The 27,762-nt window shown below is 54.7% G+C and overlaps 4 protein-coding genes across 4 annotated transcripts in view; 3 read left to right on the forward strand and 1 right to left on the reverse strand.

Annotated features, from left to right (window-relative positions):
- Positions 1-385: 385 nt before the first annotated feature.
- MONBRDRAFT_11674 (uncharacterized protein) lies at positions 386-6,444 on the forward strand (the record flags this gene model as incomplete). The annotated part of the gene is made up of 13 exons (XM_001749465.1): positions 386-439; positions 611-701; positions 866-1,080; positions 1,254-1,347; positions 1,448-1,552; positions 1,637-1,735; positions 1,904-2,340; positions 3,005-3,111; positions 3,416-3,677; positions 3,829-3,978; positions 4,158-5,345; positions 5,482-5,734; positions 6,383-6,444. The coding sequence occupies 13 exons, from the start codon at positions 386-388 to the stop codon at positions 6,442-6,444; spliced, it is 3,117 nt and encodes a 1,038-aa protein (XP_001749517.1).
- Positions 6,445-6,741: 297 nt separating this feature from the next.
- On the reverse strand, positions 6,742-12,988 carry MONBRDRAFT_34161 (uncharacterized protein; the record flags this gene model as incomplete). Its single annotated transcript, XM_001749536.1, has 27 exons — positions 6,742-6,812; positions 6,918-7,023; positions 7,126-7,186; positions 7,305-7,386; positions 7,514-7,673; positions 7,772-7,945; positions 8,252-8,311; positions 8,404-8,525; positions 8,670-8,761; positions 9,133-9,205; positions 9,307-9,487; positions 9,632-9,715; positions 9,828-9,918; positions 10,031-10,169; positions 10,270-10,354; positions 10,451-10,516; positions 10,626-10,662; positions 10,751-10,814; positions 11,060-11,152; positions 11,235-11,403; positions 11,538-11,697; positions 11,807-11,954; positions 12,039-12,144; positions 12,238-12,349; positions 12,452-12,567; positions 12,672-12,743; positions 12,869-12,988. The coding sequence occupies 27 exons, from the start codon at positions 12,986-12,988 to the stop codon at positions 6,742-6,744; spliced, it is 2,844 nt and encodes a 947-aa protein (XP_001749588.1).
- Positions 12,989-13,530: 542 nt separating this feature from the next.
- On the forward strand, positions 13,531-24,122 carry MONBRDRAFT_34162 (uncharacterized protein; the record flags this gene model as incomplete). The annotated part of the gene is made up of 40 exons (XM_001749466.1): positions 13,531-13,615; positions 13,958-14,112; positions 14,226-14,295; positions 14,425-14,535; positions 14,631-14,707; positions 14,805-15,167; positions 15,284-15,389; positions 15,499-15,659; positions 15,775-15,829; positions 15,946-16,075; positions 16,165-16,237; positions 16,342-16,392; positions 16,522-16,654; positions 16,756-16,847; positions 16,943-17,029; positions 17,116-17,373; positions 17,477-17,545; positions 17,645-17,808; positions 17,935-18,076; positions 18,186-18,326; positions 18,455-18,551; positions 18,636-18,750; positions 18,840-18,899; positions 19,024-19,088; positions 19,164-19,264; positions 19,381-19,470; positions 19,665-19,784; positions 19,911-19,988; positions 20,072-20,158; positions 20,260-20,349; positions 20,529-20,747; positions 20,856-20,929; positions 21,008-21,130; positions 21,268-21,348; positions 21,442-21,565; positions 21,777-21,890; positions 22,111-22,311; positions 22,422-22,628; positions 22,817-23,095; positions 23,199-24,122. The coding sequence occupies 40 exons, from the start codon at positions 13,531-13,533 to the stop codon at positions 23,868-23,870; spliced, it is 5,520 nt and encodes a 1,839-aa protein (XP_001749518.1). The 3' UTR covers positions 23,871-24,122.
- Positions 24,123-24,482: 360 nt separating this feature from the next.
- The window catches only part of MONBRDRAFT_34163 (uncharacterized protein), a gene marked incomplete at both ends in the record, with an annotated part of 10,378 nt that continues 7,098 nt past the window's right edge, over positions 24,483-27,762 (forward strand). The window contains 10 exons of the mRNA XM_001749467.1: positions 24,483-24,914; positions 25,132-25,333; positions 25,528-25,617; positions 25,848-25,973; positions 26,071-26,196; positions 26,277-26,438; positions 26,581-26,655; positions 26,767-26,823; positions 27,001-27,136; positions 27,253-27,314. Coding sequence (XP_001749519.1) covers positions 24,483-24,914; positions 25,132-25,333; positions 25,528-25,617; positions 25,848-25,973; positions 26,071-26,196; positions 26,277-26,438; positions 26,581-26,655; positions 26,767-26,823; positions 27,001-27,136; positions 27,253-27,314 — 1,468 coding nt within the window. The remainder of the gene's footprint in view (positions 24,915-25,131; positions 25,334-25,527; positions 25,618-25,847; positions 25,974-26,070; positions 26,197-26,276; positions 26,439-26,580; positions 26,656-26,766; positions 26,824-27,000; positions 27,137-27,252; positions 27,315-27,762) is intronic.

Raw genomic sequence — 27,762 nt, forward strand, 5'->3', positions numbered from 1 at the left:
TCCCATTTCTTTCCCTTAACCCTTGTTTCTTATCGTTTCTTGGTGGGTGACTCAACGCGTTGGCTCCACGATTCCATCCCCTGTCAAGAACGCCTGTCCGCCCCGATCGTCATTCCGCCAACGCCGGGACAACACCCACCCTTGTGCTCGCGCCTCGCCTGCCCTCACTTCTCGTCTTCCCTCCCACCACCCCCACCACCCGCCGTCACTGCCCTTGGTTTTGCTGGGTCTAGTCTGGCGCTTCGGGCCATTCTCTGACCCAGTGCAAGCTCAAGCACGCACGCTGCCCCGGTCGTAGTCCTGGCCACTCAGCAGCACGGTGCCGCTGCTTTGACTATTTTTTCGAGGCTGATTTGCCTCTCCTCCTGAGTTTAACCTTCTGACCATGCCTGTGGCAAGCTTGGCGGCCCTGACGCCGCTTCTTGTCGATCGCGAACAGGTGTGGCCACCCCGTGCTGCTGCCCCCTCATCTATCGAGGCCAAGCCACTTCACTCCTGTCATTGAGACTGGCCACCGCTGCCCTTGCGTTGTTTCTGACCTCCAACCGTTGACACCTGACTCACGCCAACTGACTTGTTCGTCATTCGGTCCATTTAGTCACTCTTTCAGCTGGGCCAGGCACGAACCGACATTGAGCGTGCCTTATTATACCATGGCTCGCTGACCATATCCAAGCACATTTATGCGGCTCGTGGCATTGGTGCGCAAACCCGTTGTGGGAAACTGCCTGGCGCACAAGCGTCTGTGCACAGCACAGCGCTGTTCTCTCTCGCCCCCTCTCCTTGGCCTATCTTGTCCCTCACTCTGCATGCAACGGCGATTGATTGCGGCTAGGCTCGGCCAAACGAAACGTAATCAAGGTAGATGTCTTCCTCTTAACCGACCTCTTCCTGATCACTCGCCATCTCGAGGAAGAGGGCAAGTATCAGCTCTTATGCGAACCCTTGGACCTGGATCAATGCAACATCACCCACGTCTATTACAACGATAACTGCGAGTTTGCCATCGAGGAAAGCTTCAAGCAGCAGAGCAGCAAAAAGCGCACCGCCTCTCGCCGCCAATCCAACACCCCTGAAGATGTAACCGTGCAGGCAAGTACCCACCTTGTATCCACCCTTTGAAACAGGAAGGTCATCCAGACCAAAAACCTAAAACAGGAGTCGCGAGTCACTAGCCATGAACTCGATCAAATGACCAAACTCGGTCAACCTGGCTCACCTGCTTCCTCGCTCCTGTGCCACATTTTCCACAGGTGATTGGGTTTCGTGCGCCCACGGGTGAGGAGAAGCAGCACTGGCTCTATCGCATTCACAGCGCCATTTGCCAAGCCAAAGGCATTCCCAATAGTGAGTTGCGCGGCTTTCAATGATGCAACTGTGCAACAGTTGTCGGGATAGGCCTTGCACTGCGCTCGCTCCGCTGACATTCACGCTTTGCAATTCTCAGCCATGAAATCTCCAGCCCAGCATGAGCTGGTGGAGATGCGTCGCGACCAATCCATCAATCGCCAGCGCTTTGCCACAAGAGACGACCCCACCGCTACACTTCGAAGTATGCCAGGGCTCGCGACTGAGATTGCTCGCAGTCACTTTATGGCTTCCATCCCCCCTCACCACCAACTTCGGTCTGCCTCAGGCGTTCATGACAAAACAAGCTCTTCCATGCTGCGCCCCAGTACCAACTCCAACGAGTCCTCAACTCCATCAAGCCGCCGTGGATCATTCGTGCGCTCAGGTTGGTGACATCCCCGGCCTTTGGTCCCATGCCACCCTGCCGCTATGAAATAAAATGGACTGACTTGGCATGCCGCAAACGGGTCACCTCAACATGGCGCTGACACAACCTTAGGTTCGAGCACCCGTCGCCGAACCCCAAAACCTTTGGGTGCACGTACTTCTTCAGACGAACAGTTGCTGCGCCCCCCTCGACGAATGTCGAATAGCAACTCGAGACGCTCGTCCTCGGCCGCGCTGCTGGGAAACACACCTCCCGTACCAGAGGATAGCGTGCTGCTTACTCCGACTCAGCGCACACGATCAACGCCCCCAAATTCATCAACCGCCACCACAACTACACAAACACGGCGACGCTCCCAAGATACTCTCCGACCCAGCTCCATTCGCCGCAAATTCGAAGCGCGTGCTCAGGGCGAAGCCTTGACGCCACCTCGACCTGGTCAAGCTTATGAAAGCCCCATGTTGCGTCAGCTCCAAAGCAAAGGTGCCAAAAGCCGGGTCCAAACACTGGCCAACGCCTATAGCCGTGAAAGCTCCAGCGACTCTCTTCTGCATGCCGAGGCTCCCGCCGCTTCGCGTTCACGCCGCATCTCTCACGTGACGGTACGATAAGGCACTACCAGTCCTCTTGGTCAACGAGATTGAGCATTGGCATAGTGCGCATCCCTGTCTGATTTCTGGTTCACCCGCAGACGATGGCTCAGCAGTTTGTCCACGCACCTGCATCTGGTTAGCGACAGCACTGCTGCAACTTGTGCGCGCATCCACATGTACACACAGATACACAATGCTGTTGCGCATCAGCTCGGGAAGGCTGAGACATCTCACCGCCTCTCCTTTTGCCAGATTCGGACAACAAGTCGCCGAAGGTTATGGAAGCTGAAGAATTACAAACCATGAACGCAGTTGACTTGCAAAAGCGCGTCAATGAGGTTTGTTTTTGCGTGCTTAAGGATGCTTGAGCTCGTTGCAGATTGAGGTCGCTGCAGATTGATTTAGATGCGCATGGCGTTCCCGCCTGACCATTTGCCGGTGCGCTTGGCTTGTGCAGGGCTTGGCCAAGGGCCTCATCTCACAGTGGGAAGCCCAGGAAATTGAGCATGCCCATGCCATCTGGAACAACCCACACGACGTAGGTCTTGGTTTTTCTGCTGAACAAGAGCCACTGCTCAACTTGGATTGCAAACCCGATCTTGCTTCGTCATATCTGTATCGGACTCAACGCCTTGCTTGTTTCCTGCCGGCCCATCAAATCACCTGTTGGTAGTGGGATGATGCCACTGTGCGTGCAGCTTATGCGCAAAGCCGTGACTACTTTGCCCGTTTGGATGGCAAGTTGGGTGATACACCCACGCGCAATGCCGCGCCCCGAAGGTTGGTAACTGCTCTTCCCCGATGACACGACATTCTATCTAAGGCAGTCATGACCTCGCTGTGATGCCTTCACTAGACGCAACCGACGATCTTCCTACGATATCCCCACAACCAAGCAGACTGTCAATCAGCTGGTATCCCAGATTCAGCCCCTTTCAGGCCGGAGCAACAGCTGTGCCTCTGATGAAAACTATACCGTCGCCGCGCGTGCCATGATCCTGACTCAGTTCGTGCCCATTTTGCCTGTGCCCGCTGTCCTCTGAAATACCGCCCTGACCAGCGACGTGTGCTCCGTTTACCACAGAAGCTCCCTGGATGCCTTGCCTATCGTCGAGGGAGAGGTGTCTCAAGAGCTGCTCGATTGGGATTTGGAGTTTGACATGGATCTTGCCGAGTGTGACGCAAACGATAGCGAGGATGGAAGTCGAGCCGCCTCACGCTTGCAAGATAGGAGAGCTCAGTCGCCCAACCCCCTTCAGCCACACAGCGTGATCGCCACTTCGGCTTCCCCCCAAGCTTTGGCTCGTGCCAGATCACCGACGCCCCCTCCCAAAAAAGCTGTTGTGGTATGTCTAGCTGACACGTTCGATACGCCTCGGATTTGGCCAAGCTGCCAAATGTGTGATCGGTAGTATCAGAAGTTGGGCGTTTCTCGCCCCGACGATGACAGACAACCCCATTTTGACACACCCGCGATGCGTGCTGATCTCTTATTAGGATTACACCGATCCCACTCTGCCCTACACTCCACCAAGGCGGATGGTACAGGGAGCTGAAGGCAGGCTGGCCCCCGTTGTGAAGCGCAGTCAGAGCTTTGAGGCACTCAAGGATTATCATGAACATGCTTTTGATGAAGCTGACATGCCGGTGAGTCTGGGCACAGCCTTCAAGTGGCAAAATCGAGGGTGGTGGGATAGCAAGTGTGTGTGTGAGAGAGAGACGCACAGCAACACCCTTGGTTTCACTCGTGGCCATCTATCACTGACTCTGCAACCTGCCTTGTCGTTGCTCATTTGCTTTTCCCGGTATACGTGACGCGACTCTAGGCCCCCACCGCTGCAACACCCATTACCAAGCCGAATAACAAACTTCGCCGCCTATGGTCCAAGCGCGCAAAGAACGGTCCTGAGGAGGCCAGTGGACATGGTCGCAAGAGTCGTAAAGCGCGCTCAGGCACGCCCGTCAATGTTCCGGCACTGGACAGCGAGGAAACGGCCGCCAGGCAGCTAGGCAGCTCGTCGCTGCGCGCCGTCCGCAGGTCGGTGCTGTCCACCGCACCGCGGCCTTGGAGCACGTCTTTTGAGGCGGCAACCGGGGATGATCCATTCCAAGCCATTCTCAACAACAGCCACGATGGCAAGGATGCTGGCGTGCTCAAGCGGCGTCACTCGTCTGTGGGCCTGGAAGCAGCCATCCCCATTGGCGAATGTGATGCCTTGCCCTCCCCGTCCCATGCCTCGACGCTTGATCACGAGGAGAACCGCTGCACATCAACGCCCACATCATCAGAGCCACCAAGCCCCAAGGCCGCCAACTCGCCATTGGCACGGCGTGGGAGCGCGGTGTCCATATCAGTGGCCGCCACCGGCGAGGAAAGCATGGTACGAATGGCCCAGAGCCAACAAGCAGCCCTATCCATGCTCGAGGATCAGCCGCCCTCTGAGAAGGTGATGCAAGCGCGCTTGCGCGATGAAACGGCTGGCACATATGAGTTTATGCCTCTTCGGGGCCGGCCGGCAACATCGCCACGCGTCTTGACGCCAACCAAGAGGTATTCGCGGGAGGCGAGACACTCGATGGTGTTGGATCTCTCCTTCTTGGACACGGAGCGTCACAAGCAACCCATGGAACCGTTGAATTTCCCTGCCAAGTCCCAGCAAGCAACTGATGAGTCTGTCCATCAGGCAAAGGTTTCTCTGGCGAAAGACCGGGCCCTTGCGGCTGAGCAGGAAGCACGCGCTCGTCAAACAGCTCAGATGCCTGGAGGAGTAACCTTGGGTCAGTACCTCGAGTCCACATGGGCCGAGTTGATGAACGCCAACGGTCATATGTCTGCCAGCCAGCGACACACGCTTTTGACACAGTTGATGCAGGAGCAACATGAGAAGCACTCGCTTCTCGAGATTTTGCGCGAACGCCAGCAGCACTCTCAGCAGCCCGCGCCAGAAGCCTCTCATCGGCAGAGATGGACTGGTGATCTCAATGTGGATGTTTACGGCACACAGCAGCCCTTGGTATGTCAACCATGACTGCGTTTACATGCGGGCTTTGCCAAAAACAATCATCCTTTACAGACCTTTACCTTGCTTGCGTGCTGTACCCACTTGAATCATGTGCACTAACGCGTTTGCCCGGCCTGTGTGTTTTTAGAGTGACAAGGCCAGTGGCAGCCTTAATGCCAGCCCAAAGCAGGTCAATGCAAAGCCGAGCAATGTACACGCACCTCAAGGCCAACCAGGCTTGACCCGAGTAAGCACGGGTGGGCTAGCAGAGGGCCGGGCCGATCCGCGACACATACCTGAGGACGTACTGGCGATGTACGAGTCGGACCTCATGATCACGGTACCATCCGACCCAGTGCCGGCGGTCGTGAAATGGGTCATGCCAGAGCTTACTCAGTTGGGTGAGCTGAACGCTTTTCAAATGCGTGCAATCTCCGTTCTGCACGCTTCTCTTTGCGCCACGGCAACTGTTCAGGCGTTGTAGTACGCGCAATTCGGGCCTGGCCTCTTTGTCTATGGAACGAGTGCCATGAGCTAGAAAACCGACTCGTCTTCAAACTCGCTATCTTTTGATGCATTATGATGTGTGCAATTTTTGGGGATTGAGCGTTTGCGCCTCGGCGAGGCTCGCCAACCCCGATACTTCACTTTCCAATCGAGGCTTGTACATACGCTTGCCACTCTGACGATTGGGGTGGTGTACAATTGAGTCTTATTATGAGATTGATCACATCTTGTGCATGGATGACGGTTGGGGAAAGATCTTCTTCCATTCTGATGACGTTTCTGCCCGACTTCAGCCCTGACGAGAGGGGTGTAGCCGTCAAGCAATTATGCCAGAACCCATTGCAGCCCCGACACCTGTGGCCCCACCAGTGGTGGCAGTAATCACGCACAACGGTGACCCATCATGATATTAGTCGAACGTTCGGCTCAGTGCACAGCGCCGGAAATCAACACATGTCAACCGACACATCATATTTAACTTGCTGTTCGTGAGCGCGTTCCAGGCTCCTTGGTTTTGACGCAAACAGTTCTCATTCCCTCAGTGGTTCAGGACATCCGTACTCCATACAGCAACTCCCTCTTCGGCGGCAAGGAACGCGCATAAAAGGGTCACCTCGGCAAGTATATAAGTCCAATGGGCAGCGCCCGGTTTTTGTTCTTGTCTTTGCGAACAACATTACATGCGAATGTAAATTCCGAGAAAATGCAACGAAAATAGGCCAAAAATTATGGGAAAATGAGTGTAAAATTTGAACGTGGATTGGTCGTGTGTCAAAAAAACAAAAACAAAAAGGGTCGGCACGATCAAATCACGAGTCGATAGGCGGCTCAGGTCGGCTGGAGCTGCGGTTACTTCATCAAGCTCTAAAAACAACGTCGGAAGGTGTTGCCTAGTTCAAGATCAGCTCAATAAGAGCAAATAGTCTGCCGGTCGCCCCAAGGGCTGACCACAAGGCACGGTGAGGTGATCACCTAGTATAAATTCAACAAGCGGAGGTGTCGCCCGCCCAACAGGGAGACGTGAGGATAGGCGAACTTTCAGTGGCAAGCAAACGGAATTCACAAGAGCCAGCTCACCTTGGTCATTGGCAGGGTGTCCACGATAATGCTCAATCAAGCGCTCAAGGGTGTCAAAGTAAACATCTCGTCCTTGCAGCATATAGCGTGAAGGCGACTCCCTCGTCTGTCACCGGCATGCCCAGGTACACAGGGGTCAGACAGGCTAGTGTGCCATGGTGACAATAAGACAAAGGTGTAGGGACACAGGGATACGTCACTACGCTACCTCCTCAATCACAAAGTGCTTGCAGGCGTGGCGAGTGCGCACCGACAAGGTGTAGCCGAGGCTGGCACACGCGACAAGAGAGCAGGTAAGGGCAGAAATAGAGTCGCAAAATTCTCATCGGACTCAAGGCCCAGAAAGCCGACACTTTGCACACCAGCAGGAGGACAGAGCCAACCTACCGCGTCTCGCTGATACGGGTAAGAAAGCATCCAATAGGCTTGGGTGCCAGCAAATCTTCAGCCTCTCGTCGAGTGATGACGCCTGTAAAAGTGAGCAAAAACAACACAGATAATAAGTCTTCAACTTTCATCAACCTTTGATCAGCAATTTGAGTCGCGAGCCAGTATTAGATCTCGAGGAAAAAGAGTGAAATCGAGGTGCTTCGTACCGTGGAACCAATCATGAAAGTGTCCGGATGGCTTTTGACCCGCACCGCGGCGTCGTTCGTTCTTGCGCCACCACTTGACGGCTGCCTTAACCTTGGGGTCCAGCTTGACCTTGATAGGCTTTACCTTTTCTGGCTTTTTTTGCTTAAGCAAGCCTGCAACCTGCCAGCATGAGCAAGTTGGATGTCACAAACACGATAAACCGTGCGTCAGTTGTCCAGCCACGGTCCTGGCCCGCCGTAGTTCACCCAAAAACATACTGCCAGTTCTTCGCGTGATGGTTGAGCTTGTGCTTCTGCAATGCGAGGGCGCGCGGCAGCGGTAGCTGACGGCGGTTCGGCTATCAAACTCGCAACCACTTTCGATTCAGGCGCAGGCGCAGGCGACGGCGCAGGCGCGGAAATGGGTGGTGGTGTGGCCGGTTTGGGAGGACTCTGCTTCACCCCAAGCAAGCACAGACGGTAATAAGTTATAGCACAGCAGTAAACAAAACTAAAGGGGTCAGGTCAAAGGCTTGAAGGTCTGCGTGTATATAAGAGTGAAAGACAGGAGAGAGAGAGAGAGAGAGAGAGAGAGAGAGAGAGAGAGAGAGAGAGAGAGAGAGAGAGAGAGAGAGAGAGAGAGAGAGGGAGAGAGAGAGAGAGAGAGAGAGAGAGAGAGAGAGAGAGAGAGAGAGAGAGAGAGAGAGAGAGAGAGAGAGGATGAAAAAGGACAGAGAAGCGGGTCGAATAGACTCTCACCTTGGGTACAAAACGCTCCGGGCCGGCTGCCGCGTCTGCATCGCTCAGACGTTGCAAGATCTGGTCAGGTTCAACGGCGAGCAATGTGAGTGTGCTGAACAACGCAGCAAGTGAAAACGGTAGCAGAGTGACAAACCCAAGGCATCACGAACCTCAAGCTGACGCAGCATGCTCTTGTCCACGGTCGCAAAAAAGCTTGCCGTGGCGGCCTCTTGCTTGCGCTTCTGTTCGTTCATTTGCTGCACATGCCGCCGGGCCAAGAAACCCTTTGCCACTGTTCAATGAGTACGCCAGAAGATTGGTTTATGAGTAACAAGCGTGTTGAAACGAGCAACAAAGTCCACTTTCTGTGCGAAACAAATAGCGATGGTTTGCACGACAAGCAGACGGGGTGTGAGGTGTGCGCATTGTGCCTGACCTTTTTGCAGCGAAGCGGCATGCTTTTGGAACTGCTGCACCTTCTCGTCAAGGGCTTCAGCTTGAAAGTACTTCAAAAACACCTTGGTGCGTCTAAGCAAACCATGGACACGTCCGCGGGCGGGAGTGAAAGGGAGAGAGAGAGCCACACATGAATGCTCACAGCAGTGCTCACAAAGAGAACAAAAACAATGGCAGGGAGACTCACCCGAGCAAAAAGTCCGAGATGCCCACAGCATCAAGAAGTCGTCGCGTAGAAACGGGGCCCGCCTCAATCGTGGCGTTGGGCGAAAACGCAAGAACTTTGTATCTGAAAACCAGTTCATGACGGAAATCCAAGATAGTTCGTCAGCATCACCGCCAAGAACGGGGCAGCACTTTAAAAGTTGACATTCAGCAACGGCGCGAATCGTTGCATTTAGTACTACGGATAATGATGACAAGTAGATCGGAGCAATGCGTACCGCTCCAGAAATTCTTCGAAAGACGGGCGAAAAGAATAGCCCTCACGTCGGATTCGCGTCGTTTCGAGCATGCCTACCGCACGAGGAACAAAAAAGTCGTTTCACGTGTGATGACTACTACGTCATGATTGGGTGAAAGAATGTCTGCAGATCGTAGCTGAGCCACACACTAACCAGTATACTTGAGCTGAGCCATGACATAGCTGGGATCAAAAAAGTTGGCATTCTTGGTCTTGGACGGTTTGATACAGCGCACAAAATGCGGGCTGCAGGCTGTCATTTTCTCCACCAAAAGAAACAGCGAGTTGCGAAACTGGCCACTGACGGTCAATGCACGCTTGTTGGTCGTGTTCATCTGGCGCACAGCATGCACAGACGGCGCATCAGTGCACCGCAGAGTTGTGCCCCGCTTACGCCAACGGGCCTCATTGGGCAGAAACGCTTAAGCCGCAGCTTTTAAAAAAGCAAATGGTGGTATCGATGCAAACTGAAAACCCACCGTCTTCTTGCCAGCGCCTGGCATGTAATCCTTCTGACGGCGACGACCCGCATTGGCTCCCCACCGAGCACGGTCAGCCAAGATCTGTGCCGGCACGAGTATTGTGGTGAGCCAGAGTAGCTGGAAGATGACAAAAGCTGCCAGAGGTCATGAGCCCGGCCGACAATGAGAGCAAGACGCTGGCAAATGGCCATACCTGTCCCGTGCTGGACACCTCGGCTAGGAAGCTCTCGGCAACAACGGACAAGCCACTGGTCTGTAGCACGGCGCTGACATCAGGTGCCATGCTGGAAAGGCACAAGGCGATCAGAGTCCAATGTGAGATCAAGCCGCCGGAGTCTCAAACCACACCACACTTTAAACGGTGCTGGTTGAGAGCACCATGATATTATATCCAACCTGTCGCGGTTCTTATAGAGGAAGCCGTAGCCGGTGTATTGGACGTCTTCAGCATAGTGTCGCACGGTAAAGCTGCAATCAGCACCTTGGGCAGGGACGAAAGCCTTGTAATCCTTGAATTGCAGCGCAAACTTGAGGACTACACATTGTTGACACACCAGCGAGATGAGAGAGTCGCAGCCACATGTCGAGGGAAGTGACTGATCGGCAAACGCAGCATTTGCGCAAATGGGACTGACCGAGTGTTTCGTCCGTAGCTTTGGGAAAATGCGACTCTTCGTCCAACAAGGCTAGAAGTCCCACGGGGCGACTCAGGAACATGTCCTATTTGACCAAAGAGCAGAGGAGGTCAGAGGTGGGAGGCATCGATTTGGCGCTGCCCGAGCGTAAAGGCCCTGGCATGGCGGAGATTGAACTCACGAGGACTGGGCCGTTGTCAACGTAGGTGACATTGGCCCCGTCAACGCCCTGGCGGGCGTACTCTTGCTGCTCAAGATGAAAAATGTGCTGCCAGGTACGTTATCCCTGAATGAGGCGAGGGAGACAATTTGTACTTTTGTGATTTTGTATGCATGCACGCCGTGGAACTAGTTACCTGGTTGAAGAAATGTTGTAGTTGCTCGTTGGCCAGGCTGGAAAGGATGGGCACTTGCGATGAGTTTGCGGGGGCAATCATCTTGCCAGCGAGATACAACAGCCAGGTGGGAGATCTGCACATACTTGATGCAAAATTGTTCAAAGCCCGATTCAGCATGAATCTCAAACCCGAAAATGTCGAGGATGCCTAAGCAGAAGAGCAATGAGTTGGAATGGGCTGTGGGTCTCATGGCTGTTGTCCAAACACGAGAAGGTTTACCGCAGACCCAAACGCACCAATAGTTTTGAGCTGTGGTTGTTTGCGCGGGTCGGTGGTTGCTATTCTCGGCAGCGATGTTCGGCCCGGGGTTGTCCAAGAGAAATGAGGATGAGCGGGGCGCGGGGAACTCTTGTTAGCATCGGTTGCTCTACGTGAAGCAAGGCTAGTCTAACCTGGGAGGTCAGGTTTAAGCAAGCCGTTGATGCCGCTCACAATCCAGCCAAACATCCGCCCATACAGGGCCTTGGCCATGGCATCGCGCGTGTCTGGGCTCGGGACAATGCGGCATCGAGGTGAGCATGTGGCAGCAAGGTCCGCAGGGAATTTTGCCATGGGTGCTTGTCGAACCTTCAGCTTGCTCCAGCGTAAAGGGTTTGCGGATGGCTTCACCACGCGTGATGACGTTTGACGCCATCAGAGCCTCGTGCAGGGCTGCCTGGTCTACCTTCAACAATTTTGCAACTTGAGCCAGCACCCCTTCGGCGCCGTCAGCAAAGTGAGCCGGCTCGAGATGATCCTGGAGCAAGGGCCACGCCGTCGCCGGATCGAGGATAGCACGGGTCAAAAGGTTTGGTGAGGCACCTGTCGAGTTCAGTTGACGAGGCAAGACGTGGCGAGTCAACTTTAAGGAGAGACCTGCAGCCGTCTTACCGCTGACTTGAAGTTGATGCGACCCGTGTGCAAGACAGCAGCCAACACGTGCTGTAGCATGCTCTGTTCTTCGCGAGTGAATCCAATGTCGTCCAGCGCTTGATGAACCAACTCAAGCTGCTGATGAGCGTCGCTTGGAATGCTTCCCTGGTTGAGATACCTGACCGGATGAGCCGTGAGAGTTGGTGAATAAACGTCGATTGTCCCATTAGCGAAGCCGCGTCTTGGTCATCAAGGAGGCGGCGGTGGCGCGGCTGCCCCAAACTTACGGAAAAGTGGCTGGGGTGTCAAGCCCCAAAAGATCGCGTTCGGCCGATGCAAACAAGTAGTAGAAGACGTGAAAGTTTTTGTCTTCCACCATTTGGTGGACGACCCGCGACTTTTCCAGCAGATACTCGGAGAGGCGAGCCCCCATAACTTTGGGCAATGGGTTGAAGCATGAGCAGAGGCGCGGGCCGGTCGGGTTGCTTGCTATAGGGGCGCCTGGGGAGTGGAGCCTACCTTGGCCTTGGGGGTTGAACAGCAGCTCGGTATATTTACCAAAACGCGAGCTGTTATCGTTGAGAAATGTGCTCGCATTGCCAAAGGCTTCGAGAAGCGGATTCATCTAAGAGAACAAGGCGGTTCGGTCATGAGCGTGGATGAGCAGTGGCTGTTGTGCGGGTTTCGCTGTTTACGCGGGATGGGCTGCAAAGCAGACCTGCAGGATGCGCTGCTCGAGTTTGGAACCCAGGTCGCCGGCACGACAGAGATCGATGATGTGGCTGATGACAAACTTGGCGCTCTCCGTTTTGCCGGCACCCGACTCACCACTGCCGCAGACGAGGTCCAAGCAGTTGCATGCGTTATTTAGCATCAGGCGAAAAGAAGGCTGCGAGCGCTCACACAAATAGGGATCAGGCACGCTGTCTGACCTGATGACACAGCATTGGTCCTTGCCCGTCTTGAGCATGTCATGGTAGGCCGTGTCAGCCACGGCAAAAATGTGAGGCGTGTGCTGCAGCTTGGGGTTGCCCTGCTGGTACTCGGCCTAGGGCAAAAGATGTCGGGTTCGAGAAGCGCGCATGGGTAAGGAGGAGCCAGTGGAGCCAGGGAAGGGGCGAGAGGCCAAGGTCAGGTGGGTTGGGAGCAGACCTTGTGGGCTGCATCGTAGATGCCGAGCTCCTTGAAAGGGTTGATGGCAATCAGGATATCGCCCACATATGTCTGTATTTGGCCAGATCGGACGTGAGGGTGAGCACACAGCACCAGCTGATTCCAGGGCGAGGCGCGGAACCAGAGCGAGCACGATCATGAGGCCCCGGTAGATAGCGCGGGGAAGGCCTACGCACGTAGATGACATCCTTTTCGTAGCGTTGATGCAGATGCTCAAGCAACAAGTCATTGTCCAAGGTGGTCAGCGTGGCCAGATCATCCACAGCACCCACGGCCGTGGTCCCACTACCCGCCATCTTCCCTCCTCACTGCGAGAAAGGCAGATGTAGCAGGCCAGTTATAAAGCTCGCACAGGAGTCGAGAGGTGAAGAGCCGACGAGCCAAAGAGCTAGCGAGCTCAAAAGCCGATGAGCCAGCTCGACGACGAGCTCAAGAGCTATCACGAGCTAGAGAGCTAGAGAGCGAGAGAAGCTAGAGAGTTGGAGAGCTAGAGAGCCAGAGAGCCAGAGAGCCAGCGAGCTGGAGAGCCAGAGAGCCAGAGAGCCAGAGAGCTAGAGTGCTAGAGAGCCAGAGAGCCAGAGAGCCAGAGAGCCAGAGAGCCAGAGAGCTAGAGAGCTAGAGAGCCAGAGAGCCAGAGAGAGCCAGAGAGCCAGAGAGCCAGAGAGCCAGAGAGAGCTGGAGAGCTGGCCGCCCCCTTGTCCTTGTCCGTACTGATGTGTGTGTGTGTGTGTGTGTGTTGACCGTTTCTCTTTTCCTCAGTCTTTTTTAATGTTTGAGAGGGTTAGTTGAATTTAGCCAAACAGTGTGATGATGATCACACATCGGGAAGGTTGATAACATGTGTTGTGTACACCTTTGTCCTTTTGCTTTTTTTTCACTTTCTCTCTCTCTCTGTCTCTCTGTCTCTCTCTCTCTCGTGTGTGGTGAGTGCGTGCATGAGGTGGATGTGAGGGGTCGAGGGACAGTGGCGGTGGCGGTCGTAGTGGACCGTGGCTGGCATCGTGGACTGTGGTGACTGTGGCAAGGGTGGCAAGGATTGTGCTTGTGAAGGTTGAGGGAGGGATGAGGATAGCAGGGAGGGGGGAGGGGTAAGACGAATGGGGAGATGGGAGATCATCACCGAGGACGTGGGCTCATCGTATGGGTCATGGTCAGGTTCTGACCAGCGTGCCCTCTTGGCCAGCTGTGTTGGCCGCCATACTTTGCTCAGCACAGGGTCAGCCTCACGCCCATGATCAACGTCGTTGGTGACCGTTTATCTGTAGAATCACGTGCTCTGCTTTTCGCACAACGAGCACGGGGCACCCCGTGCGACCTTGCCACTAGGGCAACCCCCGTGCAGCCATACTCGAGTCCGGCCCACCAGCAGTTCACGAAGCAACCCATCAGCGCCATGGCCGAGTTTGTAGATGAGCAGGCGGTGAGTTCCACAAAACCTTCAAGGAGTCGATTGTTTCATTCTTCTTGGGACTCGTGCGTTCCTCGGGGCTGACTACCACCGTCTGGCCCTGATGTCAATTCATGCGCGTCTAGGAGCTCGATGAGCTGGATAAGGACCGCGTCGATCCCGATGAAGACGACGAGGACGATGACGATGAGCAAGGTACGGTCTTCGACGCTGTGCATCCACTCAAACTCGAATCCACCTCCGCCACGGCCCCTGCGCAGTCTGCGCACTCTGTTGGCACCACCTAACTCTCCATCGGCTTGGGGATCAAACGGGGTGACACAGAGGAGAACGACGGCTTTATCAACGATGAAGATGAGGAAGACGATCGGCCTCGGGCCCGCAAGCGCGCTGGCAAGCGCAAAGGTGCCGCTGCTGACGACGACGACGACGACTGTACGTCGCGACGCGTGGCTTACGGCCTGGCTACGGACGGGGCGCTCGGAGGGAGCCATGTCGTCCTCTTGGTTCACCTTCTGTTTTGTTCGTAGATGACGAAGGTGATGAAGACTTGCTCAAGGACAACCTTGGCGAGGAGGAATATAACAAGCTCAAGGCTGCCAAACGGGTACGTGGCTGCCATCTTACCCTTCGCTCTTCGCCTCGCTCTCCGCCATCTCCTGGTCATCGCCACAACGGCCAACCCGGTGTGGTATGGCGCGTAGAAAAAACTCATCATGGCAGACGACGACGACGACGACGACGATGACATGATTGCCATCCGCCGTTCCACTGCTGGTGGCAACTCCTCGACCACTTCAGCTACACCTGCGCCCGCCGCCGACAACGCTCCCTCAAAGGATGCAGCGCCTCAAGCAGCTGAAACTAGCGCTGCTGCCCGCCAGGCAGTCGAAATGTCTGATAGCGAAGATGAGGATTCTCATCCGGCAACCAGCGCCAATAATCAGCCTAGTCGATCCGCCGCCACGGCTACCAACGAAGCTCTTGGTGTCGACGATGATGACGACGACGACGATGGTGACGCTGGTGTGCACGACGAGGACGATGACGATGACGATGATCTTGACGTGAGCTAACACCTCTCCTTGATAGAAGTACCGTTGCTGTCCAGCATTGGGCACACGTCGCTTCAACCTCTGCTCGCGCGTTCGCCACCTATCTCACTGTCGCCTCGCAAATGCAGGACTTCGTGGTGGAAGAGGGAGAAGAGAACATGAGCGAGGCAGAGCGCCAAGCCCTGCGCGCCAAGCGCCGTGAGCGTCGTCGTGAGCAAAAGCGCCGCATGCAAGGTGAGTGCCCACTTCTGTTGGCCGTGGTCTTGTTTCTCGTGATCGACGCCAGTTTTTGGGCAGTAACTGCTGGTGGCCTCTGCCTCTCATGGTCTCGTGGCATTTGCAGAGGCTGGCCTGGGTCAACAAGCCCAAGCCGTCCTCTCTCTGTTTGGAAGCGCCGAGGATTACGAGCGTCAGCTAGAAGATGAGTTTGCAGACTACCGGGAGCTTCATCCGGACGAGCAGCAGTTGCCCGAAGAGCTGCGAGCCGACCTTAAGCCAACTACGGTACATTTGACTGCCCTGCCTCAACCCACCTGCAAATGGGGTTGAAGTATTTTCGTTCTCATGTACGCCCGCATGTCTCCTCATGCTTGTGCACGGCTTGCCCTTTCATGCTTAGGCTTCCGTCTTGGGTCGTGAGCTGGCTCTTACTGCCTCGCAAATTGTTGAAGAGGGTCAGTTCTGTACCATGGTGGTGACTGCAGCACGCTTGCGTCACACTTGTCCTGAGAGCCGCGCCTTTCTCGTGCTCACGATGGCTGCCTCATGACGTGGGGATGGCTCTTGTCAGACGTGCCCGAACGCATGCAGACGCAATGGCGCGGGCGTTTTCGCAAAGAACCCATCCCGGCTGATCTGTTGGATGATGAGGTCGAATACATCTGGTCGGCCTGCTTTGGAGCGACGTGGATCACGCACTGGTGTGTCAACCAGTATCACAATCGTACTGGTCTTTTTGCAGACATGCCTGCACCATGCATTCAACTCATCGCGGCTCTCGCTGTCACAGGCACGATCCAATTCTACGCCGCACCTTCTTCCGGGATGAGTTTGCTGACATGCGTAAGCGCGACCCACTCGAGGTATGTTCATGTTGATGGCGAGGAGGCTTGCAGCACCACTCCTGGTTCGTCATTTCTTTGGTATGCTTACCTACCCTGTCATTCACGGCATCGGCTCATCACAGACGAAGCGCTGCATCGCCGAGTGTGTCAAACTGCTGCATTACGACCGCGTGGTAAGCACCTGCCCTACCCGCGGCAAGCGGTTCATGACACTTTGATCATTTTTTTTTTGTCAAAAATTTTATCTGACCCGGCGATTGCACAATCTGGCGGCCTGCTGCCCTGGTGGCTACATCCATTAGGATGATTTTGACGATTTGAACGCGACCACCAGCGGCGACGCCCAACGCACTGCAAATGGTCCACGTGAAGTGCCCTTTATCGCACACTTTCGCAAGGAAAAAGTTGGATTCCCTAGCGTGCTCAACTACCACGGTGCGTCAAGTCCTCGTTTCTAGGCTCGTGTTATTGCTCAACCGATCCACTTTTGCATGGTCGACCGTATTGACCCTTTGATTGTGGGCTTGTTTGCGCAGACCTGTGGCTCGTACAAGAATACGACCAGCGATTCCACATGCTCCACGAGCAACACGCTCGCTTGATTCGCCAAACCGATCATCTACTGAAGGTGAGCACATAGCAGGCGCTCCTCTCGGATTGCTCGCCCGAATCCTCTCTTCTCACACGCACGTCTCGCTCTCATTCAATTCAAAATGGCGTCAGAAACTTGAGCGTGATGCCAATGCAGGTTCTGCGCCGTCACACCGTGCCACGTTGATTGACAACAAGTTTCTCAACTACCTTTATGGCGTACGTATTCGCCCACTTTCGGACAAGTTACGACGACCGCTCTGGCCTGTTTGAAACTCAAGACAATCAATTTGCCAATCTCGCAGATAAAATCCGATGAAGAGATGAAGGACGTGCGCGCCTTTCTGCGCTTTTTCTACGATGACCTCTTGCAGGAGCTGAACACCGGCTCGGGGAGCCAGAGTCATGACGACCAAGCCGAGACACATGCCTCGCGCCAGCGTCGTATCACCAGCCGCTACCACCACTCGGAAAGCGTGGGTCTGACTGCCTCCATGTCATGCTTCGGCATCACCCTGCCCCAGATTGTGGAAAACATTCTCAACGGATTCCAGCTCCACGAGGTTTGTGCACAAATAACCCCTTGCCCTCTTATTCCTCTTGCAGGACGCCTGCAACTGGTGCTGATTCTTGGAACGCTCACATTGTTTTCACATCTTCTTCAAGGTTCAAGCCCCCGCAGAAGACATCTTCCAGGTGGCCATGAGCTGCCCTGTCAACATTGATGTTGAGGAGGTTCGCAGGCTGCGCGCTCAGCATCTTGGGTTCCAACTACGCGAAGCTTGTGTTCACTCTTCTTGCTGTCCTCATGTTGATCATCGTCCGTACTCGCAGATTGTCAACCGCCTCCAGCATTGCTTGGCGCGTGAGATTGCGCAGCACCCCGCCGTCCGCGGTCACTTTCGCGAGCGCATTCGGCGCATGGCACTGCTAACCGTGCGTCCCACCAAAAAGGGATTCCAGCTCATTGACAAGTGGGATGTGCTGGCCAAGTACAGGTGCGTGGGTCCCACACGCGCCTACGCCTAGGCCTCATGACCAATGGCATGGTGTTCAAGTCGCCATTCCACCTGCAGCTGACATATCAGCTGACAAGCAACGTCCTTGTTTCGCCCCGACCACAGGTTCCTCACCAACAAGCCCGTCGATACGCTGAACGACGACACCTTCCTGTGGCTGATCAAGGGCAAGCGTGCCGGTCTGCTTGAGTACAGCTTTGCCGTGTCTGATCACACGGCCACGGAGATTGAGCAAGCCATTCTTGGCGTACGTGAGCCCGGGCCGATGGCCCTCTGTGTCGTGGGTCGAAGCTTGTTCGTGAGCAATATTGCTGTCCGACGCTCTCATTTAAAACGGGGTTTCTCCGCTGATGCAGGCGCTGCAATTCACGGTCATGGATGACATGGCCCTCAAGTGGAAACCCCACATCAACGCCATCGTTCGGGATTGTGTGCGCGACATGCTGTTGGTCGATATGATCGAGGAAGTCGAAAAGAAACTTACCGCTGAAGCTGAGGTTGGTCGTACCAGCCCAATATGGCATAGCTGTGGTTCTCTCGTCCTCTAGCTGGGTCACTTGGGTCGGCTCGCAGCTGGTGCATTGGCCTTGTGACTCACGGGCAAATACTGCCCCACCGCGTGTAGCTCTTTGTGGAGGAGCAGTGCGCCAACTTTGTGCGCAACTTTGTATCGCGCGCACCCTTCCAACCCGATTTTGCCGTGGAGGAGGGGCGCGAGGACGGTAAGAGTATTGGATCGAACCTGGCTGCTTGGATGCCAAGGACTCACCCCCGCCCCACTCATTCTCGGTGTGTTTGTCATTCAGGCGTCCGTGTGACAGCATGCATTCTGGGAGACATGGGTGAAGCATCGTTCTTGGTCCATCTCAACGGCTATGGCGATGTTGTCGACTTTATCAAACTGGACAACCTTGGTTTTAGGTCAGCAGCTCACAGTCTCCATCCCTGGTGCAGCAGCGACCTTGTCTGACCAAGTGCCCTTTGCCCCAATTTGCTTTGCTTCACTACAGCGAACACGCACGTAACGAAAGGGATGCACAGCGCCGTCGTGATGACAACGAGCGCATCAAGTACGCTTGGGCACATGGGCGGCATCCTCTTTCCGCCACTGGGGATACATCTAGTGCACGCAGCTGGGATTGGCTCCCAAACACTCACATCTCTTGACGCGCGGTGCCTCATGGTGCCTCATAGAAACTTTTTGCTGCTCAATGTGCCTGATGTCCTTGTGGTGGGAGCTGACCGTCAGCCGGCACTTCGTACGTATCGGCTTGGGCTTTGCAAGTTCGCATGAGCATGGACCTTCACTCTTCCTATTCCATCGCGTCACGCAGACTTGCACCGCACCTTTGGTGACATGGTTCGGAACATCCGAGAGGAGGTCGAGGACTTTCCTCCCGTGTCCGTTGAATTGGTTGAGACTCAAGTTGCCGAGGTACGCAAACTGCTTTGTGGCCGGTCGTCATCACCTCGCTTGGAGTGTGGAAAACTTTTTCTCAGCACTGATGCTTGATCTGGGTCATATCTTGAATACTGTTGGATGTTGCACAGCTTTATGCGCGCAGTGTGCCAAGCAAGAAGGAGTTTGCTGAGTATCACTTCTCTCTCATCACGGCCATTGGCCTTGGTCGCCAAGTGCAGGTCAGGGACGTTGTGCCTGTTTGCAGTTCGAGTTTGTGATTGTTTGCCGGATGCGTTCATGGCTTCGAGCGATATAGATGGGTGCAATGGGGCTTTGGGTGTGAGCCAGCCTCGTGCCAATGCCACTTGTGTCCGTCACCTCATGCCTCACTGTTTTTGCCCTGCCTTACAACAAACGCAATATTGTCGGGTAGAACCCCGAGCTGATGATGGCAACGCTCTACAATGAGGATGAAGACTTTTTGCACATCAGCATGCACCCTCTGCAGGAATTCATCTCAAAGGATCGCCTCCGCACAAAGCTGATTCAGGAGGTGTGTGTGTGTGTGTGTGTTGTTGTTGTTGTTGTTGTTGTTGCATAGCTGGGCACCTCGCGCAACACATGCGTTGTCTCATCTTGTCTCATAACAAAAAACGCGACATGTGGTGCGCCTTCCCAGATGAGTGTTGCTGTCAACCGTTCGTGCATCGATTTGGTGGCTGCCGCGAGCAAGCCACAGCTGGCCAACGCGTTGCAGGTTTGTTCGCTCTGGTTCCTCAAGCAACAAAGTGCCATCACCAACGCCATACCCACGCAACTTGTGCTTCAACTTTTCCTTAGTTCATCTGCGGTCTGGGCAAGCACAAGGCTGCGGCGCTTCTGAGCCACCTGCGCCCAACCGTGCGCGAGTTTCACGGCCGTCGCCAGGTATGCGGAGAAGTTGCTCAGCTTTGAAACACGTTTGTCACGAAGAGCAAGACTTGGCCGTGGCCTCACTACCCAATTGTTGGACCGTGGTGCTTCGCTAGCTGGCAGACATGGAGGGTCTGGGCCCATGCACGGCCTACAATGCATCGGCATTCTTGATTGTTCATCCAAGCCCTGATTATGATGAGCCGGTATGGAAATGCTGTTTGACGTGACGGCAACGGATGCGACACATGGCCGTTCTGGTGGTGGATGAGGTGGAGCTGCAGAACTAGTGATAGGCTAGCACTCGGGCATCTCCATATGTTGGCGCCAAGGATTGACACCTATCGTGTTTTCCATGTATGTTTGTTTGTGGTTCGTTCAACAGGAACAGTCTTCTCGCTTGGATGAGCTTCTCATTCATCCAGAGTCGTACAAGTATGCCACCAAAATTTGCATGGATGCTGTTGGCTACTCGGAGCACATTGGCGAGGATGAGGACGCCAATCAGTTGGCCAACGAGGCCATTGGCAAGATTTTGGACGATGCTTCAGGTCGTGAGAAGCTTGAGCGCCTTGACAATAGCCTTGCTGACTACAATCGCTACGTACGTTCAATTCTAAGCGGGCCCGACTGAGGGCCAACGCATCGTACAATGCAACTATCCCCTCATGTCCATCAACCGGCACCTCACGTTTTATGTGCGTGGCCACAGCTCCAAACCTTGGGCTTGCCTGACATGTTGCAAACCTTGCAAGACATCATGACCGTTCTCAAGGCACCGCATCGGTACGGCGCTATACTTGGGTTGAGTGATGATGAAGCCTCGAATGTAAGTCTCACAGATGCTCCTGACTGTGTCCATAGGGAGATCCGAGCACCGTTTTTCAGCATGTCCGATGCTGCAGTGCAGGCGCCCATGGCCCCCTCCTTGTTTGATCGCATGCGTATCAACGAGGCCCTGCACCGACGCTTCTGTGCGCTCTCTGGGTGAGTAGGAGTGGTGCAGACTCAGTAACTCAGCAACGTGCTGGTCGTTGGGGACTGAGAATCTGAATTTGAATTTGCTTGCAAGTTGTGCCCGTGCTCACCCGTTTGGCGTGTGGTGTGGTGTGGTGATGTGGCAGACAACTGATCCAGCATGTGACCGAGTCGGACATCCCCATCATGAGCAATTTTGACTGTGTGATTCTTCAAGAGCACAACTCGTGAGTACTCGTCGATGCACATTCACGCGGTGCCTGCTGACTTCTGATTGATCTTTTGCTTCGTGTACACAAACTTGATCCCCGGTGATGTAGGGGTGAACTCTACTTTCACAATCCGGTAGTGTTCGAGCCAACTGTCTGCATCAATCAAGTGGTCGATGCAGAGGTCTTGCGCTTTAAGGAACGTCCACCCTTGGACCCTTACGGAGAACCACAGGTTTGTGTGTTATGACCAGCGCTGGCGGCTTTTCTCATTTGGCCGTATAAAGCTGTGTCTACCATGATGTGCCATAGCGTTCTCCGTTTCACCCCGAGACTGCTACGCATTGACGGCTTTGAATTATTTTCACGTTTGGACTTTTGCATGATTTCATGTTCATTTTGATTGTGTGCGTGTGTGTGTGTGTGTGTGTGTATGTGTGGGGTAGATTGTGGACGTGACGTTGCGCATGAGCAATGGTATCCGTGCCACCCTCAACGTTCGCGACATCAGCTCGTCAGACATGAACGTGGATCCTCGTTCACGCCTACAACCGGGCATGGTTGGTTGGCTTCCTTTTCTTGGGTGCTACGAGTGATTCCAAAGCGTTGACAATCGTGGTATGGTCTCATTCCGTCTTTGGCCGTGCTTTTGCTGTGACTCTTTTCCTGCAACAGTTGGTGCAGGCACGAATTATCGACATTCGTTTAAAGTTCATGGAGTGCCGAGTATCAACCAAGAGTGCGTTGGCTGCAGTTGCCATGCTTTCTTTGCGCACGTAGTTCTGTTTGTGTGTGTGTGTGTGTGTGTGTGTGTGTGTGTGTGTGTGTGTGTGTGTGTGTGTGTGTGTGTGTGTGTGTGTGTGTGTGTGTGTGTGGCACATACTCAAGTCCTTGTGGGAAATGATAGGCGATGTACTGCGAGGTGATCGTCAGCTGATGCGGCCTCAGGTTTGGGGCTTTGATGGCGATTATGACGAAGAGGTGCGCTTCACCAACCGAGTCACGCGTCAACCTACATTGATGACACCAACAAGCGATAGCATGGTCCCATGGTGCCCTAACGAGACTGTGTGATTCATCCTGCCTCGCAGGCTGAGATTGAGTTTGAGCAAAAGCTCAAGGCAGAGGAAGCCCCGGCGCTGCGCTACGTGCCGCGTGTCGTCAACCACCCGGCCTTTATCAACGCCGACTATTCGCAGGCGATGAAGCAGCTACAAAACGGCCACATTGGCGACGTCGTGTTCCGCCCGAGCTCCAAGGGCGAGAATTTGATCACCTGCTCATGGAAGACCGGAGATGTACGTTTTGTGAGGGGTATCTTCGTCGTCGGCATTATGGAGCTGCCCTTTCTGTTTGGTTACTTTTTGGTCCCCCCTTTTTTTTTTGAGCGTGCTCGCCACCAGCGCTGCTTGTACCAGTCTGCACCCCTCATGGTTCGACCTCTGAACATTTTCTTTTGGTTTATGTGTGTTCCTGGTACATGCAGAAGCAAGTGGCGCATACGACCATCAAGGAGGATGAGGCCCGGAAGCGAGACGAGTACTCGCTCTCGGACCGCCTGCTCCTGGAGGTGGCGCCCGGTCGCACTGAGGAGTTTGAAGACTTGGATCAGATCATCGCTCAGTACATTTCACCCATGGCCGACCTGATTCGTCGCCTGCACGCACATCGCCGATTCAAGAACGTGACCCGCGAAGAGATGGCGGCAGATATTGTCGATGAGAAGCGGCAAAACATGAATCGCATTCCCTACTACATGAGCCCGGTCCGTCTCGCCTTTGCTCTTGGGCTTGATGTTAGCCCGCATGGCCATGACCTTGTTGCGCATGTCTCACATTCAATGTGTCACGGTTCTTGTTATCCTTCAGGCGGAGCCTTGTCGCTACTGGCTGACGTACGTACCCAAGCGCGACGCCCTCTTGCAGCGGATCCGCATTACGGTTGATGGTTATCAGCTGCAAAGCGAAACGTTTCCTGATATCGACCAGCTCCTGACTTGGTTTAAGCTCAACTTTCAGCGCATCAAGCCCTACAAGCCGCCGAGCCGTTCCACGCAGCGCTCGTCTCAACCGGCTGCCAGCACAGCACCCGCAGCTCCCCCTTCCAACTCCGGCACGGCTGGCGCACCTGCCGCACCGGTCCAGCGGGAGCCACGCTACGATGCACCGCCGATGGGCTTTGGTGCCCCACCGACCCGCGAGCCAGCCTATCCCCGCCCGGCCTATGAATCAGCGCACGTTGGTACTGACTCACGCTATGGCGGACCAGAATTTGGTGGACCACCTGCCCACGACTACGGCGGTCCGCCAGGTGGCAGTTTCCGGGGACCTTCCGGGCCCGGCTTTCAAGGGCCACCTGCCCACGATCTCCCACCCTATGGTGGCGGACCGCCTGGTTTCATGGGGCCCGGTATGCACAATGATTTCCGGGGTGCGCCGCCTCCAGGACGACCCGGACCCGGGCAAGCTAACAACCAGCAGGCTCGCAATGACGAAGCCACCAACGACTTCTTGCGTCATTATGTCCCGGCTCCAAACTAGACGGCGCTCAGCCCATGCCGAACGGCCCTTGTTGAGACTGGCTCGTCGCCTTTGAGTGTATTTTCTTTGTCATGTTTTGCTGGTGTGCTTCGACATGTGAGTTGGGTATGAAATGCAGCCAAGGCACGATTCAAGGGTTGCTCAGTCCTCTCGGCTGGTTTATATTGCGAATGGTAGTGACGCCAGTGATGGCTGTGAGCTTTTGCTTGTGCGTCTTGATTTGAGGTGAATGAAGGAGAATTTATTCCGAGCAAAGCTTGAGATGGATCAGGTTCTTGGGGAGTGGTTTTTGTTTATAAGACATTGCTTTGGGGGAGGACGTCTGTGACACCTTCATCGGGACAATTGAGGTTAATAGCGGTTGGCCGAGGCCATGGGGAGGACAGGAGAAGGCGAGCCCAACACCAGCTTCAAGGACGTTTACCCATCGCGTATCACGAGCCCATCTTCACGCGGAGTGAAGTTGGCTTGGCAACAGCATACATGTTGTAAGTGCTGGCCGAAGAGTTCATGAACAAGTGACTCGTTGCCATCTATTATTATTATTATTGTTTGAGGAGGAATGCTCAAAATTAAGGCTTGGACACCGAACCGCGGGCTTGAAGTCGTCACATGATCATGGGGGTAAGTACTACATCCGCACATGCGCGTGTGTGCGAAAAAGTGTGTGTGTGTGTGTGTGTGTGTGTGTGTGTGTGTGTGTGTGTGTGTCCAAGCGACATCCAATCCCTCGTCGCATCCGACGAAACAGGCGGCGTTGCCCCGTTTCTCGTCAGCATGGGACCAACAAGACCGCAGAATGATGCTATCAAGCCTCCAACCTCTCCCCCGCCCTTTGTTTCGTGTGTTACAACCCCTATCCATAGTGTGGATGCATCGGCAACATCAGTGTGTGTGTTCATGACGAATTTTTTTGCAAAGGGAGAGGGAAAGAGAGAGAGAGAGAGAGAGAGAGGAGAGAGAAAGAGAGAATTTAAAAGCAATGTGAGAGAGAGAGAGAGAGAGAGAGAGAGAGAGAGAGAGAGAGAGAGAGAGAGAGAGAGAGTTTGAGAGAGAGTTTGAGAGAGAGTTTGAGAGAGAGAGAGAGCATGATGTTTTATTTTTCAATTTGCTGCCTCTTCTTTCAGCAGAGGGTTGGACGGCGAGAGGGGCGACGACGAGCGACGGTCGGGGGGGGTGTTGTCTGAAGCACGTTGTGTGGCGTGGTGGGTGGGGTACTTGGTGGTTGGAGTGAGTGTGAAGTTGGATCGTTTTCGGCCAGAACGGCAACGCGGGGCACCGGCCGCCTAGTGGGCTGGGCGGCGAAGAGGCGGCTGGAGGGATTGAGCCTGAATATGATGTGGCAGACAAGGGTGGCATGGACCCTGGCCGCATGCGCATCTGTGGCGGCCCCTCGTGGCGCGTTGCACTCCGCCTGATCTGGGCCTATAAATATGACTGGTTCACCTGCATTTGCCTTCTTGGTGCGTTCCGCTCGGCTCGGTTCGGCTCGGCTTGGGTCGGGTCGGTTCGGTTCGGCTCGGCGCAAGTTGTCCTGCTTGTTGCTGCACTTGCACTTGCCCTGGTTCTGGTGGTTGCTGGTGGTGGCTGCTAGCATGGCCAGCCTCTGACGCTTGCGCCTTGATGGCTCTTTGTGCTTGTGATACCGCTTGTGCAGCGGTGGGTGGGTTGCCCCAGGAGCTGGTCGATCCGTATGTTTCCGCATGGTCCCTGACCGACTCCTCGTATCACGTCGAGAACAATGCCGGTGGGTCGACCGCCGCCCACGTGCACCATGCAGAGCCATGTCGGGATGGTAGTCCCCATCTCCACGTGCTTGCTCGCCGTGATGTTGGCGCGCGCGCGCGCGCGCGTGTGTGTGTGTGTGACGGGCGAGCGAGCGCAACGGCCCACTGGGCGATCATGGGTACATGGATCTGGCTCATGATACCAAATGGGGCGCCTTGATTATCATTGCCCGGGGTTGATTTTGCATAGGAAGCTCGGATAACAAGGTGCCCAGTGTGGTGCTTCTGCCGGTTTTTGGCGTTGCGGGGCTCTTTGTCATTTCACTGATCCCGATCATTCTCACGCCCTTCCGCGGCTACTTTAACCTGCGTGAAGGTATGTTGAATGTTGGCCACCTTGGCGAAGGAATGGTTGACGTCACGCATTTTCATTGGGAATTGTGCAACCGTGCTCGGTCGTTTGCTCGGGGTAGTACATCACCTGGCCTTGGCCCACTTTTATGCCATTTGCCTCGAAAACGGCGTGCGCGGTCTCTTAAACATCATGTCGGGCGAGCTGCGTCCAAACTTTTATCAAACTTGCCAACCTGATGTGGACAGTAAGTCGTGTTGTGGGAGGACTTGAGGCGGGCTGATGGCGCAATGGTCTGACCTTTGCTTTGCATTGAAATCCACATAGACTACGTCATTGGCCAGCAACCAGTGTGCCTTAACCCTGATAGTGAGGCACTGGCAGATGGCCGCCGCAGTTTCCCCTGTGGGCATTGTTCGTTCTCCATCTCGGTGGCGGCCACGCTCTCGCAGCACCTCTTTGCGCTGCTCGATGTCTATGATGGTCGAGGTACGACTTTGGGGATTCCGTGCGAGTGCCGACCCAACACTTGCAGCCCATGCGCCAGGAATCTGTTGCTCTCATGACAAGGTCGGCCTGTGGGGATAACATTATTCTGTATGTGTGTGTGTGTGTGTGTGAAAACCTCTAGGTTGGATCTATCGCAACGTGATTGTCTTGATCCCGCTTGTCGGATCGTTTCTCGTCTCGCTCTCGCGCATTACTGGTAAGCACCTTTGATCAAATCCATTGGCATTGGTTAAACAGGGGATGCTGGGCAAAGGCTTTCTTTTTGAGTTTGATCGGCATCTCACCTGTGCGCATCTGCCGGGTTTAGATGGTCGTCACCATGGCTCTGATGTCATCATTGGTTTAATTCTTGGCTTTACTGCATGTGCGTGGCCAGTCAGAAGCGCTCGTCTCTATCAAGGCACCGGGCCCTCTCGTCCTGCTTGTCGCTCTTGCCTCTTTCCTCTGTCTTTGACTTTTTTTTTTTCCCTCGCGCTCACATGATTGTGTCAAACTCTCTCACGTACCCTGACGCGCTTGACTGTTTGTGGATGTTGTGCAGCCTTGATCGCGTACAACACGTATTTTGCATGGTTGATGGGCCCGGCCCGTGGAAAACCGCTGTGTGTGCGTGACACCATTGGCATGCCCCAGCATTTGATCCATCCAGCCGTGACCACGCCCCGTCTTCCCCAAAGGTCAGTCTTGGAAGGTGGGGATCGGAGCACTCAAAAACAAACAAACAAGAAAAAAAAAGAAGTTACCCGCCAAGCGATTCAACCTGTTCATGTGGGCTTGACTTGGGGTGGTTTAGATACGACCAAGCCCCTGCAGCGGGTAGCACTCAAGCAGTTATGGGACCGTACGGTAATGGCGGTGCGGCGCGGCCTCTGGAGCGCGCCTCTGCGCCACCCACGATTGCTGCCGTCTAATTGACGCACGATGATGTAAAACACAACGCCCAATCATACCCTGTGAGCGCTCTAAGCACTCGTGAGCACTCTTTTCCGGGACCTCCACCCCACGTCATCATCATCGACGCCCTGACAAGAATTGTTGTTGCGGCGCCATCCGAGCCTGGATCAACTCATTGTTGTTATCACTTGTTTCTTACGATGAGGCATGATTGCAAGGGACAGAGCGGACGAAGATGTGATTTGATCGACACCACGTGCCCTCTGTCCAGGACTTGGATGGTGTGACAGTCAGCACGCTCAAACACATCTTGTACTTTGCTGGAAGACATTCTTTCACGGTGTTGGGAAACAGCCCGTCATGTCTTGAGAAAATGGAAGCACTGCCAACAACGCGTCCCAAGTCCTGC

Source organism: Monosiga brevicollis, genomic scaffold, assembly GCF_000002865.3.
Source record: "Monosiga brevicollis MX1 MONBRscaffold_31 genomic scaffold, whole genome shotgun sequence".
Lineage (NCBI taxonomy): Eukaryota > Choanoflagellata > Craspedida > Salpingoecidae > Monosiga > Monosiga brevicollis.